This window comes from Piliocolobus tephrosceles, chromosome 8 (genome assembly GCF_002776525.5).
Source record: "Piliocolobus tephrosceles isolate RC106 chromosome 8, ASM277652v3, whole genome shotgun sequence".
NCBI classification, from domain to species: Eukaryota; Metazoa; Chordata; class Mammalia; order Primates; family Cercopithecidae; genus Piliocolobus; species Piliocolobus tephrosceles.
In genome coordinates this window covers 139,904,714-139,928,983 of record NC_045441.1, presented here as the reverse complement: position 1 = coordinate 139,928,983, position 24,270 = coordinate 139,904,714, and the positions used below count along the sequence as shown (strand labels likewise).

Genomic DNA, 24,270 nt, shown 5'->3' with positions numbered 1-24,270 from the left:
ATGAGGACACTAGTCATACTGGATTGGCCCAGCCTACTCCAATATGATCTCTTCTCAACTAGTGACATCTGCAATGGCCTATTTCCAAATAAGGTCACATTCTGAAAGGGCAGGACTTCAACATATCTTTTGGCGGGGAACACAGTTCAACCTGTACCAGTTGAGAACAATTTACAACTACTGTATAACCCCAGATCTGTCCTCAGAGTTCTTTGCTGAGCCGACCCTCTCTCAAACATGGCCTACCTCCATGGACTTAGGGCTGGCTTACTCCACTTTCCCCCTTCTGAGAGCACTCCATGCAACTCCATACCTCAGGATTCAGACCAGACTGATCCCCTATGTCATTGAGAGAGGGCAGGATTTTTCTTCCTCCCAGTGAAATTCAGGGATTCACCTTTCCCAGGACGGCTTTCATCCTACAATGCTGAAGACAGGACAGTCAACTCCCCACCAGGGAAACCCCTCTCCCATCCACAAAGGATCTGCCTCTTTGACTTCAACAAGATGACCACACAATAGAATAACCTTAGCATGCATTGTTTGATTTTGACTGATACCGATGTGAGACATAACAGTTCAGTCTGCTTTGGCTTATGTCAGGATCAAAAGGGATCTGGTACTTCTCGATTCTTCCCTCATCAAATATTTTTAAAAACCAAACCACAAAACTCCTTAATGTCTACTTTCATTGGGGTCGCCATTTTCCATGTAAAAGAATGTCCTTTTGGTAAAAACAATCATAGCAGTGGTTTTTCACTCTGATCTTAGTGTAACTCAATGATGGGGGAAAAAAAAGTTTTGTATGTTATCTCTGGTACGTAAAAAAAACATGTTGGAACTAGAAATCAGATATTGGGCTTGGAAATGCTCATAGGAAGTTAATACAAACCCCATATCAGACATCCAAATTTCAAAGAACTTCCATAGCCACCAGCCGTCAGAGGTGTAGGTCAGCAGAGACCCCTCTGGACAATCTACATGCTTAGCATGAGCTCCTCACTCAAGGGATGATGGGAATTAACAGAACTGATGATGTTCTCTTTCTGGGAACTTAATGGAAGACACATGGTTCTTAGTTCGCAGGGAAAGAGAACAGAAGTGGAAGTACACACAGAGGAGGCAGCAGGCTTAGGCCTCGAGGCGCAGTCCCGAACAAGCAGGACCTGCTGAGGAGAAGCTGACTGGTGGCAGCAGACCTTCCTGCTGCTGCAAAGTCAAAGGTGACCGAGTCAGCCACCAATAAGGGAGCTACTTTGAATACAAAAGCAAGTCCATTTCTTCCGACCCTGTTCCTCTCTGGTTGCAGTCAGGTATTTCCATGTGAATTCAGACTATGAGTCCCTACTATTTTAGCTAATCTGAGCCATTTCTTTTTTTTTTTTTTTTTTAAGACAAGGTCTCACTTTGTCACCCAGACTGAAGAGCTGTGGCGCCATCTCAGCTCACTGCAGCCTCGACCTCCTAGGCTCAAGTGATCCTGCCACTTCAGGCCTCCAAGTCTACAGGCACGCGCCACCATGTCCGGCTAATTTTTTTGTATTTTTTATAGAAACAGCTTTTCTCCATGTTCCTCAGGCTGGCTAAGTCATTTTTTAAACGAAACAAATTCTCCCCACTCTGGAATGAAGGAATCTTCTAAACCTGTGGATCCTACATTAAAGGGCTTGAAGACAGCAACTGGAAAACTTTTTTTTTTTTTTTTTTTTTTAAGACAGAGTCTTGCTGTTTCGCCCAGGCTGGAGTGCAGTGGTGTTATCTCGGTTCACTGCAACCTCCGCCTACCAGTTTCAAGCAATTCTCCTGCCTCAGCCTCCCGAGTAGCTGGGATTACAGGCGCCCACCTAATTTTTGTATTTTTAGTAGAGACAGGGCTCTACTAAATTTTGCATGCCCAGCTAATTTTTGTATTTTTAGTAGAGACGGGGTTTCACCATGTTGGCCAGGCTGGTCTCAAACTCCTGACCTCGTGATCCGCCTGCCTCGACCTCCCAAAGTGCTGGGATTACAGGCGTAAGCCACCGAGCCTGGCCTGGAAAACTTCTTGAATGAGTTTGTCCTTTACGACTGTGCTTCACATCTGGATTACCAATATTCTCAGGCTAGAGCGGTGCTTTCAAACTTTTTGAAGCAGCCCACGGTAAGAAACTTTACAATGAGGCTGGTGCGGTGGCTCACACCTGTAATCTCAGCACTTTGGGATGCCGAGGTAGGCAGGTCATGAGGTCAAGAGGTCAAGACCATTCTGGCCAACACGGTGAAACCTCGTCTCTACTAAAGATACAAAAATTAGCTGGGCGTGGTGGTGTGCACCTGTAGTCCCAGCTCCTCGGGAGGCTGAGGCAGGAGAATTGCTTGAACCTTGGAGGTGGAGGTTGCAGTGAGCCGAGATCGCACCACTGTACTCCAGACTGGTGACAGAGCGAGACTCTGTCTCAAAAAAAAAAGGAAAATTTACAATGAATCCCAACATACAATAATACCTACATAGCATATCTATAAATATATATCCCAACACAGGCACTTACACATACTTACCCTTACTCATTTTTTTAACTCATCACTGTACTAATGAGGACACATACTTACCCTTACTATGCATAATGCAGTTTTCTATTCTGTTCTATTTTTTTAAGAAAGGTAAAACTAAACTGATTTGATAATGCAAGGAGTTTAGTAGCATCTGTTCAAAAACACTGTGGTGAGGATATCCGAATCCACAGGATAAAAACGACACATTTTACAGGAGAGTGCATTTTAAGACCTTTAGTTTTAAAACACTTAAAATAACTGTAGCGTAAACCTCAACATTTCATGAAAACATGGAACTTCCAGACATTGATCACTTCCGGCTGACTGCCTGGGGCTTCCATCTGTAGATCCCCGAGGACAAGAATGCACACCCCAGCCCCCATCGGAGTGCTTCCGTGGGAAAGCTGCAGGGAGTCGCTCTTGGGCTGGGTGTTCCAATTCGACTCCAGTCACCTCTAAACCTTCCTACGCTGGAATACAAGGCCTGCTACTCAGTTTCCCTGGGCTTCATTCCTCCCTACCGATCACTGGGAAAGGGCGAAGGGCCATGCCCGGCCTCTGCAGGTCCCCACTGCCAAACAGCCTCGGCAGAATAGGAGCGGGTTCCCCGGCGCGGCGGAGCCTCTGCTAACTCGGCAAGTGCCAAGCCCACCAGCAGCCACCACGCCTGGAGGCTCGTCCCTCAACTGCACCTGCGTTCCCGGCCCGGCTTCTCTTCCCGCGCCCCTCTGCACTGCACCCCTGGGAAGGCTGTGCCCACACCGCGGCCTCCGCCCGTCCACACCGCGGCCCGAGGCGTTCCTGGCACCCGGCTCCGGCCTGCCCGCCGCACCAGCCGCCCTGGCGCTGGCGGAGAACCGGTTTCCCGCCCCGGCGCTGTTCCAGGAGGTGCGCCGAGCTCTGCGCGAAGCGAAGCACACACCAGAACTGACGAGGCTCGCCCTGTTTTTAATGAAATTCCGAACACTTTGAATTAACGCAGACTCCATGCTTCCCACAGTCCTTCGGCCGTGGGTGACGCTTAGTCACCACTACATCCTCAAACCCAGACACGAACGCTAACGCAGCTCAGGGAGAATTTTCAAAAAAGCCCCGAGGGAGGAGTCAGCCCAACCACCGCCCGCCCCGGCCACGCGCCTCGCGCCCTTCACGGGCTCAGCGGGCGCGAACCCGCCAACCGCTCAGCGTATCGCCAATCACCGCACCTCCCACCTATTGCCCCGCCCTGCGCTCCGTTCCGGCCAATCACCGGGGAGTCACCGTTTGTCTCTCCGCCTCTCCCGCCCGCCCCCAACCGGTTTGAAGTTCGAAGCCTTCAAACCTCGCCGGCGCCCAACCGCGCTGTAGCAGCGCGGTGTATTTTTAGCTCCTGGGTGGGCAGCCCCGCCCCCCCGCCCCGCCTCCTTGCCTCCCCCAATGGGAGATGGAGTTTCTGACACGTCATCGCGCGGCTGTGCAGGAGTTGTCCAATCGGCGCTCGGGGAGAATGGCGTAATTAAAAAGCGGCGGAAGAAGGTGGTAGGGTCATGACGCAGCGAGTTTCAGTCGTGACTTTTCTGGGGGCATCGCGGCGTCCCCTTTTTTTGCCTTTAAAGTAAAACGTCGCCCCGACGCACCCCCGCGTATTTCGGGGGGGCGGAGGCGGCGGGCCACGGCGCGAGGAGGGGCGGTGCTGACGCCGGCCGGTCACGTGGGCGTGTTGTGGGGGGAGGGGCGCCGCCGCGCGGTCGGTTCCGGGCGGTTGGGAGCGCGCGAGCGAGCGAGCTAGCTAGAGGCAGCCGCGCCCGCCGCCGCCCCTGCTCTGTATGCCGCTCTCTCCCGGCGCGGCCGCCGCCGATCGCAGCAGCAGGAGCCGCCGCCGCCGCGGTTGATGTGGTTGGGCCGGGGCTGAGGAGGCCGCCAAGATGCCGCAGTCCAAGTCCCGGAAGATCGCGATCCTGGGCTACCGGTCTGTGGGTGAGTGGCGGGTGGCCGCGCGGCCTCCTCGCGCCGCCGGGGCCTCGCCTGGAAGCCGGGTCGCTGCCGGGCCTGCGAAGTTTGGAGCCGGCGCGGCCATGTGGCGGGGCGGGCGGGGGCCGCGCGTTTCGTAACCACCATTTTGAGCGGAGGTGGTGGCGGTCGGGGCGGCGTCCGCACCGGTCGAGGAGCTGCGGTAGCCGGGCGCCCTCCGCGGGCCGGGCGGGCAGGTGGCGGCCGGGCGGAGGGCGTGGGAGGTGCGGGGCGGGGGCCGCCGGCCGCCGAGGAGTCCGGGGCTGGTCTGGGGAAATGAGGCGGCGCCGGGGAACCGCGCTAGAGGCTCCCGCGAGGAAGGAGTCACACCTGCCTCCCGCCTTCGCCGCGGGCGCGCGTGACCGGGGCTGGCGGTCTCCCCCACCCCGCCCCCGACGCAAGGAAAAGAAAGTCCGTGGGATTTTAACAAAGGAAGCAGCACCTCGGTTTCATTCCATCTGTGGTGAAGTTTACCCTTGTAAAGCAAACTAGGGACTTAGAGAACGTTTGGTCTCTGAACGCAAGTTTTCTACATAGGAAACCTGGGCGAGCCCCCAAAAGAGGCCCCTCTGGAGGCCCTGGAGATGCTGCTGGCGGCCCGGGTAGGAAGGCAGAGAAAAAGGCATGTCTGATCTCTCAGTGCCCTATTTTTCTTCGGGAAGGAATAAGGTCAGGTACTTGCAACCAGGCTGTTGAAGTAATTCCAAAGTCTTTTTGTTTTCTTTTTCTTCCCTCAAAAGGTTGACATACATTTGAAACGGTTCCTAGCGTCGCCTTATTGCTGAATAAGGTGGCTTAGGGTCGGGTTGGGGGGCGGACGGGGTGTCACAGAACAAGCGGTTTTCTGGCCTGTGAGAAACCAGAGCGATTGAACTTAGACACGCTTCAGGATGAGGCTGTATTGTCTCCCGACATCCGGAAGCCTGGAGAAATTACGTTCATCTTTTCGGGCTGTTTTGAAGTAACTGTCTATAGAAGACGTGCACCGGGCCACAGTTGGGGGGGGGATGGGGAGGTGAAAGCGAGGGTTCAGAGGCTCCGGTGATTGCGGAACGAGGTGACAGTAACTGTCGTGGGAAGCTTGTACCTGCCTGCCGCTCGCGGGATGCACTCCCCAACTGCGCTTTCCACCGCCAGTGCCAGGGTCTGTGCTCTTTGACCAAGATCAGCCACTGCGTGCTTACTCATCCTTTTACTACCTCTCCATCGAGAGCTGGAGGAAATCAAGGGCTGAAAGAAGCTTGGCTAGAGATGCGGGGTGCCCAGAGTCGTAGGGGGAACTCTTGTGCGATGCGATGCTGCAGCCAGGAAGTAACCTCGAATCAAATGGAGGGGTTCAAAGTCACTAACTGTTCAAATATCTACATGGAACCTGGGATCCAACCTTTATTGGCAGCCTGAATCCATGCTTTTGTCTCTGTTCTCTTGATATCCTCCTCTGCATTTTGAGGAGTTGGGACTGCGAGGTGTCCTGGCTCTTGGGTGAGCCCTCCCTAGTCAGTCAAGTAAGTACTTACTGCCAACTATATGAAAATAGTAGCCCCTGAATAATCACGTTATGGTCAACAAGTACCTCGGCTACTTGATTTCAACCCAACAGAATGACCTAAAGATCCTGACTGATTGACCCTTTTAAAATGTTGAAATGGTAGCTCTAGTCTTTGGTAAGCAGGGCTAGTTTTACCACTTTTTTTTTTTTTTTGCTAAAGAAGTTCCTTGTGTCCAGTTGAAATCCATTCTGTTTTATCTTCCCCTCTATTCAGCGTCCTCCTGAGGACGGAGATGTGACAGGACACCCCTTAGCCGTCTCTTCACAAACATTATTTTAAACTGCTGCTTGTTAAATACTGTGCTACCTTAGTCTTCGGTGGGTTACAGGGTCACTTTTAGTCCCTATTTTCTATCTTCAGTATTTCATATTTCTACAACCTACCCCACTTCTCCATACTTATTTTCAAGCGTAGTCATATTAAATGATTTTGGAGAGGTTAAGTTGCTCCCAATCTTGTATTTGATTTTTTTTTTTCTTTTTGAGACGGAGTTTGGCTCTTGCCACCCAGGCTGGAGTGCAATGGCGCGATCTCGGCTCACTGCATCCTCCACGTCCAGGGCTCAAGCGATTCTCCTGCCTCAGCCTCCAGAGTAGCTGGCACTACAGGCATGCACCACTACCCCTGGCTAATTTTGTATTTTTAGGAGAGACGGGTTTCACCACGTGGCCGAACCTCAGGCTGGTCTCAAACACCTGACCTCAGGTGGTCCTCCCACCTTGGCCTCCCAAAGTGCTGGGATTATAGGCGTGAACCACCACACCCAGCCCCATTTGATTTTAAAGTGTATTATGAGCTGGGATATTTTGTAGTTTGTGGGGTCTTTTGCAGGGGAAGGAGATTAGGTTTTGCCAGCAGGTTTCTTCTAGTAAGCCACCCTTTTGAGAATTACTCAGCATGCTCACTTCTGGGAGCTTGCAAATTGTGCTATACCAGAGAAATCTGAGTACATGTGTTTCTAGATTGTGGTGTTTTGTGATGCTGAGCTGTTTTCTCCTATATTTTGGGGGTAGAGCCATAGAAAAAGGCTCCACACCTTTCTTAGAATGTTCTCTTGATTAAGTACATTAAGCCAGTTTGACTAGTAGGATACTTGTCATTGTGACTTTGTCATGCCACAAACTTTATTTTTAAAGTTGTCTTCAGCTAAAACAACAAAATGCCATGTTTGTTTTACTAGTTGGCTTTCTCTTTTTTTTTTTTTTTTTTTTTTTTTTGAGACAGAGTCTCACTCTGTTACCCAGGCTGGAGCGCAGTGGTGCAATCTTGGCTCACTGCAACCTCTGCCGCCCGGGTTCAACCAAGTCTCCTGCCTCAGCCTCCCAAGTAGCTGGGATAACAGGCTCCTGCCACCCCCGCCCAACTAATTTTTGTATTTTTATTAGAGGCTGGGTTTCACCATCTTGGCCAGGCTGGTCTTGAACTCCTGACCTCGTGATCCACCTGCCTCGGACTCCCAAAGTGCTGGGATTACAGGTGTGAGTCACCATGCCCAGCCCTCTACTTGGCTTTCAGGTTTTTGTCAGAACTACCAATAGGGAGAATATAATTTTCAGGTAATCTATACAATTCTCCCTCCCAATCCCCTGTACTTTTCCTGTTATTTACAATGTTAAGGCTTTTAAGGGCATGTCACCTGTAACTCTGGGAGTCTGGCTTTCAGGGAGTGCTTTGTATTAACTGTTCCTGTGGTGGCCAAAAGTACCAGCTCCCTGACATTCCGTTGTTTCTACCACAGCAGAGTAGTCCCGCAATAGGAAGTAACTAAACTTAAGTTAAAATGGTAGTGTTACGTAAACTATCTTCAGTCTGGTACGTCTTTCACTGAGATTTTACCTGTACAGAGAGCTTTGGTAACCCAGTTTACCATTAGACCATAATCAAAAGCTGGTTGTCATATATAAGTCTCTTACATACGGTTAATAAGAGGGATGGGATCACAGGCATGTGAAAGATCATAGGGGGAAAATGAAACAGCTTTGTGGTTTGGAAGAAGGCAATTCAGCAAAAGTACTCAAATTATTACTTTGTCAAAATGTTTGGGGTAGTATTTAAAGTCTTCATGAGGAAAGATGTCATTAAATATTTGGTTGTTCCCAGCAGATTCTGACGTACTGTTTATTTTTTAAGTTAACCTATCATTTGATGACACTTTTTATCGAAAAATTGAAAGGCAAAAGAATATTTGCTATGTATGAAATCTACCAGTATGTGAAATTGTATATTCAGGTGCTTAATATTCTGATGTTGTATACTTGTGGGTGGGGGTGGTCCTGAGGTGGCCACTTTGTATTGAAACTTGAAATTACTGTTTTTCAGTCTCACTCATTGTTCTGCACAAGAGCATAATCCGAATTCAGATTTCTGATTATGACTTTCCAGTGCCAAATGTTATTTTGCTGTCCATATGGGTTATATCTCTCTGTACTTCATCACCCCAAAAGGAAACTCTACTCATTAGCAGTCACTCTCCATCTTGCTTCCCTATCAGCCCCTGGCAACCACTAATTTTTTTGTTTCTATGAATTTACTTACTCTGGACATTTCATATAAACGAGAACATACATATGTGGTCTTTTGGGTCTGGCATCTTTTACTTAGTATGATGTTTTCAGGTTTTGTCCATGTTGGAGCATATGTCGCCGCTTCCTGTTTAGTGCTGACTAATATTCCATCATGTGAGCATACCACAATTTTTCTATGCATTTGTCAATTGGATATGTGGGTGGTTTCTCTTTTTTTGGCTATTATATTTTATTTATTTACTTTTCTGAGGCAGGGTCTTGCTCTGTTTCCCAGGCTAGAGTGCAGTGGAGCTATCATGGCTCACTGCAGCCTCAACCTCCTGGATTCAAATGATCCTCCCACCTCAGCCTCCCGAGCAGCTAAGACTGCAGGTGTGTGACACCACACCCAGCTAGTTTTTTTATTTTTCTGTAGAGGTGGGAACTTTGCTCTGTTGCCCAAGCTGGTCTTGAACTCTTGACCTCAAGCAATCCTCTCGCCTTAGTCTCCCAGTGTTGGGATTACAGGTGTGAGCCACCACTTGGAGCTCTACTTTCTGGCTACTATGAATAATAATGTTTTGAACATTCCTGTACAAGCTTTTATGTAGACATATCTTTTCATTTCTCTTGGGTACATTCCTAGGAGTGGAATTGCTGGGTGGTTATGGTTAACTCCGTGCTAAATATTTTGAAGAACTGTCAAATTGTTTTCCAAAACAGCTGTACGATTTTATATTCCCATCAGCAGTGTATGAGGGTTTAATTTTCTCCACATTCTCATCAACACTTGTTACTGTCTTTTTCATTTTAGCCATCCTAGTGGGTGTGAAGTGGTATCATAGGTTTTGCAAATAATTTCTCCTGTCTGTGGGTTGTCCTTTTACCTTCTCAATGGTGTCCTTTGAAGCAAAAACTTTTTAATTTGAAGGCCGATATATCTATTTTTCTCCTGCCACTTATGTTTTTGGTGTCACATCTTAGAAGCCATTGCCTAATCCAAGGTCATGTAGATTTACTACTATATTTTCTTCCAGATGTTTTATCCTGTTAACTCTTACATTAGATCTGTGGTCTATTTGTAGTTAATATTTGTATATGATGCGAGAACTTTATTCTTTTGCATGTGGATATCAAGTTGCCCCAGCTTCTTTTGTTAAAATAATGTTCTTTCTTCATTGAATTCCCTTGTCCAAAATGAAGTGACCATAAATACAAGGACTCACTCATTCCATTGATCTGTATGTCTGTCCTTACACCAGTACCACACGATCTTGATTGCTGTAGTTTTGTAGCTGGTTTTTAAATAGGGGCATATGAGTCCTCTAACTTTATTATTTCTGAAGATGTGTTTGGCTATTCTCAGTTCCTTGCATTTTCACATTGAATTTTAGGACTAGATTGCCAGTTTCTGCCAAAAAAGCAACTACAATTTTGATAGGGTGTTTCACGGTTTTGCAGGTATCTTTTAATATCTTAACAGCTGGATTCTCATATCTGCTCCTGAATTCATTCCCTTAACGTTATTTTAATGAAGTAAGGAGTACTTGAATAGCTTTTTCAGGTAGCTGAATATTCTTTGATACCGAAACTTCATAAGTGATAGTTTGGAAGAATAGTTACACTATGCAATCTGAAATCATATGATGAATTTGCCCAACTCCGCAGGTCTGTTTTATACTTGGAATGGATCTGCTACCATGCCTGGTTTTGTAGCATCATTGGTCATTTGGAAAATATTTGTTCATTGTTACACAGATCTTCCACATGTTGACACATTTTAATATACAAGCATTTTTAAAAACCACATTTGTTAATATCACCACCAATCTCCGCAAAGTTTTAGAACACTGTTCACTATGAGCAGTGCAAGTTTTCCAAAATTCTTATTTCCTCCTTGAGTTCAAATAATTTTCTTGGCAACATGCTACTAGTTTTTACTTGAATCGACGTTCTGTTTCTTTAATTTTCAAGAAAATGTCTGCCAGCTATTCACATTTGCAATAATGATAGTTTGTCATCATTCTTGCAAGTAAAAAAGGCATTCCATGATAAAAGTGTCCAGTTCAGATCACTTCTCAAATGATTGTACAAGTGCTTTTTTTGGAAACAACCATCATACTTCAGTATGTAACAGAGGTGCTTTATGCGTGCATCTCATTTTGTCATGCAGAATATTCAAAAGACATGTACCAAAGGGTCAACATTTAATAAAATTTTACTGCTTTTTCAAGGACATCGTTAAGTAGAAACAGCTCTTTTCCCACTGTGAACACATGGCAGTAAAGAGTACAGTGACTTACCACTCAGTTTGTAACTACTGTTTTTGATTCATGCCAAGGGGTGCCAAGCTAGCCGTTTTCCCCACCATTGCTTTTGCACCTTTAGTACAAGTGGGAACTTTGTAGAAAAGGCAAATGATAACTTAATATTGCTATGAAAATCATTTTGACCTGATGAGCCCCCGAAAAGATTTTGGTAAACCCCTTGGAAGTCCACAGACCACCCTTTGAGAACCATTCAGTTGTTGTAGGCTAGGATCTTGCTCACTGCTGTGCAAAATTGAATTGAGAGTGACTGCATCCCAGACGCTGTTCACAGAGATGTGGCTCCCACAGTCTTAGAAGAGCCTCCTAGGAGAGAGGCCCTGTAGCATTGTGAGAGACAAAGATGGCACGGCAGGAAAGAACTTGGCGTGGTTGAGAATGGAAGGAAGCACGAGGGAGGCCAGAGAACATCAGGAGAGTTATGATATCTGTGTGCCTGTTGGTTTGGTTTCTGATCGTGGTGCATTTTTGGATGAGTTGTGTTTGGACCTGTTGATGGTGATGCTCCCAGAGAGTAGTGAAAATTGCAAAGAGTGGCAGGATACTAGAGACTCATATACTAATAATGTAATTTTTAAATACAAGTATCACGATGAAGGCGGGGAGGAGTACACAAGTAAAAATAGCAACTTCATCACAGAATGAGACACTGCCACCTCTCCCTGTGATTGTGGAAGTCAGAAATGTGCAATACTATTCTTGGGTGAAGATTCAGAATAACAAGTTCACAATAACAACTGTAATAGTTGTTACAAGTGGCTGGATTGTTCTTAGTCACTTGAATAAATCAGAACTGAGCGTGCACATGATTGTGCAAGTGAGAGCATTGTGAAATCTTTAGGGATCATACTTGAAGGAACCTTCATTCTTAGTTCTAAGTTATTATGAAGTACCAAATGAAATCTTAACATTGAGAGAGTACTCACGGTCTGTCTTCTTCACACTGCTAACTGTGAGAATGCAAACTGCTGAGTCCTTAAATATAATTGGCCGGGTGCGGTGGCTCTCGCCTGTAATCTCAGCACTTACGGAGGCCGAGGCGAGTGGATCACCTGAGGTCAGGAGTTCGAGACCAGCCTGGCCAACATGGTGAAACCCTGTATCTACTAAAAATACAAAAATTAGCTGGGCGTGGTGGTGGGTGCCTGTAATCTCAGCTACTATGGAGGCTGAGGCAGGAGAACCACTTGAACCTGGGAACGGGAGGTTGCAGTGAGTCGAGATCACGCCATTGCACTCCAGGCTGGGCGACAGAGCAAGACTCTGTCTCAAAAAAAAAAGAAAGAAATCTAACATTTTAAAAGTCCTGGAATACTGCTTTAGTATTTTAATTTTCTTCAATATATGTTAGGCTTCTGGTTACAAAAAAAGGAGTTCCCTGTAGGATTGGAGCTTTAAATCTCAACTGGTATTAGTTTAGAACAGGAAGTGCTAGAAAAGCCTTTACATTATGCTCTTATGGGCAAGTTAAGAAAGCAGGGCAATTTAGAGATACTGATAGAATTCACTGCAAAGTGTCGTGCTTGCTTGGTTTGTGTCTTACCTGTAGTAGAGTTGAGTCTTCCTCTTCCCCATTTCTCTTTTTGTTGGGCTTACATGTTTGCAGAAGGACTCTTCATGGACATTTAAAAGTGAAGTTGATGTTTTAGCAAGATACATAATCCTACCCTTTGCAGAATTGAGAGTTGAATGTTAATAACTGCCTGATGGCATAGTACATCATTTGTGAATGGGTTTGCAACTATGGGCTTTTACAGTTAATACAGTTTTATGAGATGAAATGCTTTTCTAAGACTCCTGTGTCTTAGATATAAATATGTCTGGCTATTTTGCTAGCTTTATTTTTATTTTATTTTATTTTTTATATTTTTTTATTCATTTTTTTTTTTTTGAGACGGAGTCTCGCTCTGTCGCCCAGGCTGGAGTGCAGTGGCCGGATCTCAGCTCACTGCAAGCTCCGCCTCCCGGGTTCCCGCCATTCTTCTGCCTCAGCCTCCCAAGTAGCTGGGACTACAGGCGCCCGCCACCTCGCCCGGCTAGTTTTTTGTATTTTTTAGTAGAGACGGGGTTTCACCGTGTTAGCCAGGATGGTGTCGATCTCCTGACCTCGTGATCCGCCCGTCTCGGCCTCCCAAAGTGCTGGGATTACAGGCTTGAGTCACCGCGCCCGGCCTATTTTTTATTTTTTGAGACGGAGTCTCACTCTGTCGCCCAGGCTGCAGTGCACTGGCACAATCTCGGCTCGCTGCAGCTTCAACCTTCCAGCCTCAAGGATCCTCTTGCCTCAGCCTCCCGAGTAGCTGGGACTGTGGATGTGTGCCACCACACCCTGGCTATTTTTTTTATTTTTTTGTAGAGATGAGGTCTCACTTGTTGCCTAGGCTGGTCTTGAAGTCCTGAACTCAAGTGATCCACCCACCTCCGCCTCCCAGAGTTCTCGAATTACAGGCATGAGCCACTGCACCTGTATTTTGCTGGCTTTAAAATCTCAGTCATATTTGGCATTTGTTTGAAAGAGAACAGCTGGGCCAGGCCCCCAAAGATTGAATCACTGCAACTGTTGGTTGAAGAGGACGGTTTGTGAGTGTTACATGTTACTCAACTAGGTGTTCATTAAGCATTTGAATAAATGCTCTACTTAGTACCAGTCACAAAAGCTAGGACAGTTAATAATCCTTCCCCTCAAGGAGCTTCGATCTAGTTGAGGAGCCACAGGAACCTTTTCCTGCTACTGAGAATAATAATTGTTGGTGCTTTTGAAGCATTTACTGTTATGGGGTACCATCTTAATGCACATGTATTAATAGCCTTTAAACTCGGGTAGGTACAGTTGTTACATCTATTTTGCAGATGAGGAAACTGAAGTACAAAAAGTTTATGGGACTTGCCCAATGTCAAACTGTTGTTAAGTGACAAAGCCAGTGTTTGAACTCAGGCAGTGGCTCCAGAGCAGGCAGTCTTTAACCAGCTACGACACGATTGTTATTTGAATACAGTTGGGATAAGTGCTTGAGAGAAATAATGAAAGGCAGGGCTAACTTGACCATCAGTTGGGGATGGGGGTGGTGGGAGAATTGTCTTTAAAGGAAAGGCAGTGTGGCTCACTGAGTGAATGAGAAGGGTGAGGTGTGAGTAAGAGAGGTGTGGGAGAGGCCTGGACTCATGTGTTTGCCAGCTGTCCATCAAGAACAGCTTTGTCTGCTCTGTGAAAAGTGTTAGACTTTTTCCTAGAAACTGGAAAGTGACTGAAGGGTTTTAAGCAACAAATAAGATGATAATCTATACCAAGGGCTGGCAGACTCGTTCTGTAAAAGGCCAGATAGTAAATATCGCAAGCTTTGCAGGCCATGTAGCCTCTGTTGCAGCTATGCCTTTGTAGGACGGAAGCAGCTGCAGACAATACATCAACGAGTGGGTGTGGCTGTGTGCCAGTAAAACTTTATTTATGGATGTAACACGTAAACTTCATCTGATTTTCAGTGTCATGAAATACTGTTTCTTTTTTCAACCACTTAAAGATGAAAAAACCATTTTTAGCTCATAGACTGTACAAAACCAAAACAGGCTGTAGGCCAAATTTGGCCCCTGGTCTGAAGTGTGCTGATCCTGGCTTGCATCCCTCCTGCTGTTCTGTGAAGTGGGTGGGGGTGGTAACAGAGTAGAAATGGGAAGACCAGCCAAGGCGCAGAGTGGATGAGATGAAGAGGACACACGTCGGAGATTTCCTTAGAGGGAGAATGGACAAGATCAGTGTGGGAGCTGTGAAGTAGCCTTCAGATTTCTCATGCGAGTGCCTGAATAGGTCATGTTGCCATTGGCTAAAGTCAGAAATGATGGAACAGGAGCAAGTTCAAGGGGCAGACCAGGTTCATTTACCCACCTGCCAGATCCACACACTTGCCTTGCTTTCTGGCGACAGAGGCCCTAGCGACCACCCACACAGGGCACAGTTCGCATGGTCCTGAAGACAGGTGGCTGTGCCTACAACTAGGGTTTTGAGGGTTTCCTGCCCCTGGGTCCTTGTGTCACCCAAGGATTTGACCAAGCACACCCTCACGCCGCAGGATTATCGCCCCACAGACAAAAGAGGTTGCTGGACCCAGTTGGCCCCACACACTCACGCTGCCCACTCAGGCAGGCAGTGTCTTACTACAAGGATGTTTGTCATTCCTGCTTGCGGGGAGGGGGAGTTGGGCTCTTTCTCTAGATCTTTTCATTCTGCATAACAGTGCTACAAAAATGTGTGAATATGTTTTATAATAATAAATTGCTTTCTTACTCTAACCATGTTTCTGTATGAGCAGTGTCCTAAAAAATTGAGCTGTACACAAAATGAGCCTACCTTCCTTTTTTTTAGACTTCTGTGGAAGTATTTCTGGAGCACAAATTTAGGGAGCTAAATTTATACAAATAATATGATCCTTTTCCCTTAAACAAGGGTACAGAGCAGCATTGTCCAATGGAAACATAATCTGGCCTGGTGCAGTGGCTCACGCCTAAAATCCCAGCACTTTGGGACCCGAGGTGGGAAGATCACTTGAGCTCAGGAGCTCCAGAACAGCATGGGCAACACGGCGAAACCCTGTCTGTACAAAAGTGGGAGGCTGAGGTCTCAAAAAACAAAAACAAAAAAAACAAAAAAAGTAATTTTAGATTTTTCCAGTAGCCATATTAAGTAAAAAGAAATAGGTGAAATTAATATACTTAATTTAGCTCAGTATGTCCAAAATGTTATTTCAACATGTGATGGATATTGTTGATATTTGTATATTTTGTCATACTTATACACTGTGACACATCTCAATCAGAACTGAGCACATTTCAGGTACTTACTGTCCATGTATGGCTACTGGCTGCCATGTATATTGGGCAGCCCGGATATTGTGAGGAGTGAATTGGTGTTGATAATGAGGTCAGTGCAGATTTTAAGAACTTTTGAAGAAATTATCTTTCTAAAACATGAATGGTTTTAACCATTCAGGCTGACAGATGAGTATACTCTATTTCATATCTCATTTTCCTCATACTCTGTTATTACTAGTTTTGATCATTCTTAAATTTCATGTTCTTTAATATCTTAAGAATTAGAGAATTTTTGTCTTTGCTTTTCTCTAGCTCTTTCCCACCCTCACCTGTGTCCCGGATCTTCTCTCCAGATTGGCCACAATTCTAGGAAGACTCATTCTTCATTGTTGCTAAACATTTAATTTCCTGCAGTTTATCAGGGCTATTATTACTGCCTTCCACCTCAGCTTTATCTTTAAACCATCCTTTAGAGATGAATATCCTATTTTTAAAGTCTTCAGGGAAACAGTTTTATGGCCTTTCTGGTTAGCACTTTATTTTCCTTTAGTTTAGTAATCCTGTTAATAAAATTCTTCATCTATGAAACTTAGTCCTTCATGTTATATAATTAAACATATTTCTTATTTTCCTCAGTGGTATATATCTGGTAGCATTATAATTGGCAATAGGATTACCTGTAAGTATTTGAAAGGGTAATTTTATGAACTAGTTTTACTTTTTCTGCCTTGTCTTTGTCATAATAATAATAATTGCGGTTTAATTTTTTCCTTTTTTAAAAATCTCCCAGCATCTATTTTTAAAGTTGGGGAAGAGGTGTGAGAAAAAACAACATGATGTCAACCCTGCTTAGCTCACGGGAACAAGCGAGATAATTCATGTGAGAATGTCCTGTAAACTCTAACAGTGTCTCACTTTTTAGGTTCTGTTCAATAATTAAGATGTGTATGTTCTGCATCACACACTGTCATCCGACTGTATATGACGTTCATGTGGGGATTGGTATTCCGACTAGAATCGTAAACACCTTTTCAAAACACTTCCTTAGTGACACTACAAATATATATATATATGTGTGTGTAATATACATAGACACACGCAACACAGCACATATCACCCCTCCCTCTCGAAAAAGCAACAACCACCAATCCTACCATAGGGAGATCTACACATTTCTTACTAGAGTGGGTGCATACGATTGTTAAGCATATGATTGGCATTGTGTGTCATATAAGGAACACATAGAAACCTTTATGCGGTTCATTATTATTCCAGCCTTTTAGCAATGGTGATTCAGGTTTCATTCCATTTATAACCCAGGTGAGTCTGCAGTCTTTTTCTGCCTTTTACAAACCAAGTCTGCTTTTCTGGTGTCTGTTCTATTAGTCCCCAACGAGGCGCTCTCCTGATATTCCTGTGCTTGCCCTGGGACTGTCTTGAGCCTGCAGAATGCAGCGAAGATGGTGATGTGCCAGTTCCATGCTTTAAGCCCTAAGAAGTTGGCAGCTTCTGCTTCTGTGTTCTTGGGAGCCTCAAGTGACATGCAGTAGATGTTAGGAGGAGACACAAAGAAAGGGAGAATGCCCCGCCTTCCCAGCTGTGTAGCACCACCAGCCCACCAGATAAAGGCAGCCCAAAGAGTAAACCAAAAGTGAGCCCAGCTTTGACTGTAGAACCATGAGCAAATGAAATGGGTGGTGTCAGTCAGTCAGCTGTGGGGTGGTTCGTACTACAGCTGTGGGTAACTGTGAAACAGTAATTTTCTGCTTTAGGGGCATGTGTGTGTTTGTTATTTTTGTTGTGTTATTTTGAGGCTGTAGTTGAAATAAACTGTATGTCATCTTTCAGGTTAATTTATTAGATATAATTCTGAAAATAATTTTTTTATCCTAAGCAGATTATTTCTGCCTAGGAGCAGTTACTAATAGTATTACTAATATTAATAATAATGAGATTTGCTGAGCACTTACTACATGCCAGATGTTTGTTAGATATTTTCATTTAATCCTCACAAAGCACCTTATAGGATAGGTGCTATTACTATGTCCATTTACAGATAAGGAAAAGCACTCAGGAAAACTGCCCAAAGTCACATAGCTTATAACTACCATCTCATACTGTTTAGTAAAAAGTAGTAAATGGGCTGGGCATGGTGACACATACCTGTAATCCCAGTGCTTTGAGAGACCAAGGTGGGAGGATCATTTGAGACCAGCAGTTTGAATACAGTGAGCTGTGATCCTGCCACTGTACTCCAGCCTGGGCAACAGATCGAAACCCTGTCTCAAATAAATAAATAAATAAATAAATACATTATCTTTTTTTTAAAAAAAAATCTTTTTTTCCTAAATCAAGTTTATTGAGGTGTAATTTGCATATTATAAAATATCCATTTTAAGTGTAGAGTTGGATGAGTTTCGACAGATTTATGCACCTATGTAACCTCTGCCTTTATTAAAATATGAAACCTTCTGTCATCCCCACAAGTTCCCTCATGTCCCTCACACCCTACCCTGGCTCCCCAGGAAGCACTGATCTGCTCTCCATCATTCTGGGTTAGTTTCTTACCCTAAAATTTCACATAAATTGAATCATACAATATATACTCATTTTTGTATGTCAGTTAGCATAATGTTTTTTGAGATTCATCCATGGTGTTGCATGTATAATTTCTTTTTATTGCAGAGTAGTGTTCTGTTGAATGGATATACCTTAATTTGTTTATCTGATCACCTATTGGTGGATATTTGGGCTATCCCAGTATTTCACTATTAAGAATAAAGCTATTATGAGCATTTTGAGTAAATGTCTTTGTGGACACACAGTCATTTCTCTTTGGTAAATACCTAGGAGTGGGGTTGCTGTGTCACATATATGTTAAGTGTATACTTCAGGAGAAACTACCAAACTGTTTTTCCAAAACATTTTGACCATTTTATGCTTCCACTAGCAGCAGATGAGAGCTTTGGTTGCTCTGCCCATCCTTCCTGATACTTGGTATTGGCGGCCTTTCTAACTTTCTGGCCATTCTCAGATGGTAGGTTGTGGTTTTATTTGAATTTTCCCACTAAGAATGTTGAACGTCTTTTCATATACCTACTGGAAATTTGGATATCTTGGTTTGTGAAGTGTCTGTTCAAGTCTTTTGCCTAGATTATCAGATTCTTCTTACTGAATTATATATTCTGGATAAAAGTCCTTTTTCAGATGTATATATAATGTTTTCTCCCAGTGTGACTTTTTTGTTGTTCCTGTGTTTCAGAGAACAGAAGAAGTTTGTAAGTTTGATGAAACTCGGTTCATCATTTTTTTGGTTTTTTGTTTATTTGTATCGTGTCAGGAATCTGTCTACCTGAAGATCATAAAGTTGTTTTTTTTTTTTTTTTTTTTTTTTGTTTTCACCTTTAAGCTCTATTGGACTTGAGATAAAGTTTTTTTTGTTTGTTTTTTGTTTCCATATTTTCTTCTAGAATTTTTCTAGTTTTAGCTTTTATGTTTAGGTCTCTGATCCATTTCTAGTTAGTTTTTATGTATGAGGTAAGGGTGAAGATTAAAAAAAAAAAACAAAAAAACTTGAGGTCCCACACCTGTAAAAAGAAAGGAAAAATAAAATTTAAAACTGAGAAAATTTCTTCTTTTTCACGTAGCACTCAACAGGTTTTGGCAAGTCTGCAGTCATCTACATCCACAGTCAGGCTGTAGAACAATCCATCAATCCAAAAAGCGTCCTGTGCCTGTTTCTAGTTAGCCCTTTGTGTTTTCTGTCCTACAGTTTTGTCTTTATCAGAATGCCCAATAAATGGAACCATATATTATGCAACTTATTGCGTCTGGCTACTTAGCACAACACATTTGAGATTTATTCATGTGTACACATACCATTATTTAATTTCTTTGTATTGCTTAGTAGGACAGTTGACCCTTAATCAACACAGTTTGAACGGCATAGGTCCACTTATAGGCAGGATTTTTTTTTTCCTCAACCAAATGCAAATGGAAAATACAGTATTCCATAGATGCAAAGCCCACATGTATGGAGGGCCGACTTTTCACATATGCAGGTTCTGCAGGGTGAAAAGCAGGGCTTCATCACACTCGGATTTTGGTATACTCAAACATCCTGGAACCAGTCCCCCTTGTTTACCAAGGGATGCCTGTATCCCTTTGGGTGAATTTTTTCCCCCCACTTAAATTGCATGTTTTATTTCCCCCAATCCCAGCGATAGCACAGAAGCCCCAACATATCCAACCCAAACTGGTTTCGAGTAGGTTAAGGTTATAGGGACCCTTGTCAGAACGTTGATACAAAGGACTCCCAAGCGCCGGGCACAAATATGTCAGCAAACAGATGGAAGTAAACAGTGCACTGGCCCTAATGCTTCATGAGTCAGTTTGATTTTGCAATGCAGTTTGCATCCTTGAAACTGCCAGTCTGGAGGAAGACAGGGTAGCGTGAGGGAGTGAAGTTGAAATTGCCTCCTATTAGCTCATCCTTTCAACATTAAATAGACCAAGAGAGAAATGGTTCCAACATTTCACCACATATATTTCTTATGCAGTCTAAGCTGGGGATGCCATTTAAATGGGCACTGCAAAATGCAGCAATTTAATTTTTCTCCAATCAAAATAAGCCAGTATGATCTCACTTCTATTAACTTTTGAAGGTTTACAGCAGTTAAAGTATTTTTACTTCTATATATGAAGGTTAAAAAATTATTTTTTTTTCATAAAGTACAAGAGCAACCAATTTCACCATCAAGTAAAAGTAAAAACTGGTATTCTTTTTTAAATTAGTCCAAAGTGGCATTTAGGACCTTAGTTGTAGGCTGCTGCGCTGACACCATGACAGACCAAAGTGCAGCATTGGGTCTGGTTTTGTTTCGGTTGTCTTTTCAGTAACCAGTGCTCATGGATAGAGTTCTGGAATGTTCCAGTTGTAAGGCAGGGATCTGTTTGGATTCCACCATGGGTATGTTCCTTGGGTTGGATGCTGGAGGGTGAGGCACATTTTGCCAGACCCATGTCAACTACCTAGTAATCATCAAGGTCAAAAAATTCATTGTCTCCTCCTTGGTATTCCATTCCCTGGAAGTCTACTCGGTACCGCAGGATACCTCCAGTTCCACCGGATCCTTTCACAAACCAAGACCCTTCTTGCGTTTTATCTGTGACAATTTCCAATGTAGCTCCAAATTTTTTATAGTTGTTAGCAAACCATTCCAACAGGGGCGTGCTCTTGATAAGTTCATGTTCCTGTCCAGTCTCTTTGTCTATGAAATGAGATTTATCCTTTTCTTGGTCTAGAGTTAGAGAATTTTCTCTTCTATGCCTTGGCAGTGAAGAACATATGTCATTATATCCAGATTTTCATAGACCATTAGAATTTCTACAGCTCCCATTTCCAAAGCCTTTAGTGTATCTTCAATGCCAAAACAGTACTTGGGCGTGTCCTGAGTGATTTCATCAAAGTATCATTCTATTGATTTCTTCTCTTGAATGAATTTCACTTTGGAGAGAACTTCAGTAGATAACTCAGTAGTTTGGTTGAATCCATTTTCACCACCATAGGATATAACAACTAATTTTAAAACTTTCTGTTGTAACCTCTAATCAGACATACCAGATTGACTTAGTTCAAAGTCAGCGGATCCAGCTAAAACTAGACCAGCCACATTCACTTTGTCCCCAGAAATAAACAGCTGCACAGCAGTCTCCGCTACTTTCTGAACATGGTTATGTCGCTTTTCCATTTTTAAACGGGCAAAACGCAAGGCTAACTGACCTCCTCTACTGTGTTTCTTTGGGAGATCCACAGTGAATTTGTGCAGGACTTCTCTTAATGTTTCCTTGGAGTGTGCCAAAAAGTGCCCAACTTCCATCTATTACAACGAATCCAAACTTGCTATTGTCTGAAAGCAGTGCTGTAAGAGCCCCAGTATGGAATTTGTGGTCACACAAATACAATGACATATTAATTGTTTGAAAGATTCAAAGTCAATGTTGACTTCCTTTTTTTTCCTTTCCTTCTTCCATTACAGTTGTTCCACAGTAAACAACCAGACCATCTGGAGGTACTTTGTTACACAGTTTGAGCCTTTGTTGTATAGATGTAATGGCTCCCAGGACTCAGTGGCGGTTTATTCCTGCCTTAATGTTAGATGCAGTTCCAAACTCATCTGCTAACATTTTTGCCACTGGTGAAATCTGGTCTTTGGGAGGAATGATCAATGATATCACGCTGGTGCCGTTGCTGCAGGCCGCCTCCAAGCTCTTTTTTTTTTTTTTTTTTTTTGAGACGGTTGTGTTGCCCAGGCTGGAGTGCAGTGGCATGATCTCGCCTCACTGCCACATCTGCCTCCCGGGTTCACGAGATTCTTCTGCCTCAGCCTCCAGAGTAGCTGAGGCTACAGGCGCCTGCCACCACGCCCAGCTAATTTTTGTATTTTTAGTAGAGACAGGGTTTCACCATATTGGCCAGATGGGTCTTGAACTCCTGACCTCAGGTGATCCGCAGGCCTCGGCCCCTGAAAGTGCTGAGATTGCAGGCGTGAGCCAACATGCCCAGCCCGCCTCCGAGCTCTTAATGAGCTTCTTGATCTTCCAGATCTCCACCTTCCTGTCCACAGCACTGGGGTCCACCGTCTTCTCACCTCCTCCTCCTTCCTAAGGGCCCAGTCCTGGGCAGCAGCGGCTGGTGGGACACCGGCTCCCTCTCACCAGACAGCTGCATAGATTGCTGTGCGCTCACGTGGGGCCCGTGATATCACTTCTTCCGCCAGGGGTGGAGCGCAAGGCTGCGGGGTGGGTTTAACATAATTTAGGACATTTGGTTTGTTTCAACTTCGGGGCAATTATTAGTAAAGCCAGTATAAACATGCAAATACAGGTTTTTGTGTTGACCATAAATTTTCGTTTGTCTTCCATAAATACCTAGGAATGAGATTGCTGAGTCATATGGTAAGTGTAGGTTAAGCTTTTCAGAAGCTGCTGAGCTTGCCAAATTGCACTATTTTGCATTCCCACAGGCAGTGGGTGAGCGTATGGGTTGATCCACGTCCTAGCAACCACTGGGATGGCCAGTATTTTTTATTTTAGTCGTTTTAATTAGGTGTGTAGATCTCATTGTAATTTTTAATTTACATTTCCCTAATGGATAATGATGTTAAAAGCACCTTTAATGTGCTTTGCCACTTGAATATTTTCTTTGTTAAAGTGTTCAGATCTTTTGCTCAGTTTCTTCATCGGATTGTTTCTTGTTGAGTCATGAGAGTTAAGCGTATTCTGCTTGTGGGTCCTTTGCACATATTTTCTCCCAGTCTGTGGCCTGTCTTTTCATTCCCTTAACAAGGCTCTTAGTACAGTTTTTAATTTCGATCAAGTCCAAGATGTTATTTTTTTCTTTTATGGATTGTACTTTGGATTTTATACCTAAGAATCTTCACCCAACTCAAGGTTGCAAATATTTTTTTCCATTGCTTCTCCTAGAAGTTTCATAGTTTTTACATTTAGGTCTATGATCTTTTTGATTTTGGAGACAGGGTCTTGTTCCGTCACCCAGGCTGAAGTGTAGTGGCACAATCACAGCTTGCTGCAGCCTCAACCTGGCAGGCTCAAATGATCCTTCCACGTCATCCTCCTCGGTAGCTGGTACCACAGGAGCACACCACCACACCACCACACCTGGCTCATTTTTTGATTTTCTGTAGAGGTGAGATTTCGCTATGTTACCCAGGCAGGTCTTGAATCCTGGGCTCAAGCAATATGATCAATTTTGGATCGTATACATTTTTATAGGATACAAGCCGAGCTTCTCTCTCTTCTATTTTTATTTTAAAATTTTTTTGTAGAGACTGGTCTTACTGTGTTGCCCAGGCTTGTCTCAAACTCCTGACCTCAAGCTGTCTTCTCACCTCGGCTCCAAAGTGTGGGGATTACAGCCGTGAGCTACTGCCGCAGCCTCTCTTTTATTTTTTCTGATATTGACATCCAGTTGTTTCAGCACCATTTGTTGAAAAAGACAGTTCTTTGTTGAAAATCAATTGATCATACATATGTATGGATCTATTTTGGGAGTGTGCATTTTCTTCCATTAATCTGTGTCTGTCCTTATGCCAGTACCACACTGTCTTAATTACTTCAGACTCCTAGTAAGTCTTGAAACCAGATACATACTTTGTTTCTTCTTAAGATTTTCTTATTTTTTTCTAAGAGATTAATTTTTCCCTTTTTTTGTTGGTTTGTAATAAGTACCTATATTGAAGTGAAATAAAAAAAAGTCCAGTTTTTATTTCTAGTCCATTTTTAAGAATCGCATTCTCATCTTCCTAGTGTTTCATCTTCTCATATCACTCTTCTGACTGGAAAACCCTTAGTGGCTTTTGAAAGAAAATCTTGAGCATGTTTTTTTAAGACTTTTTCAGGCCAGGCACAGTGGTTTCGCACCCATAATCTCAGCACTTTGGGAGGACAGAATGGGTGGACCGCTTGAGCCCAGGTGTTCAAGACCAGCATGGCAGCATGTGAGACCCTGTCTCTACAAAAAAAAAAACTCACTGGGCCTGGTAG

The 24,270-nt window shown here is 44.0% G+C and overlaps 1 protein-coding gene across 1 annotated transcript in view; it reads left to right on the top strand.

Moving 5' to 3' along the window:
* The first annotated feature begins 4,025 nt into the window (after positions 1-4,025).
* RHEB (Ras homolog, mTORC1 binding) overlaps positions 4,026-24,270 on the top strand; it is a 50,310-nt gene continuing 30,065 nt past the window's right edge. The window contains exon 1 of the mRNA XM_023225376.1: positions 4,026-4,488. Coding sequence (XP_023081144.1) covers positions 4,437-4,488 — 52 coding nt within the window. The 5' untranslated portion in view covers positions 4,026-4,436. The remainder of the gene's footprint in view (positions 4,489-24,270) is intronic.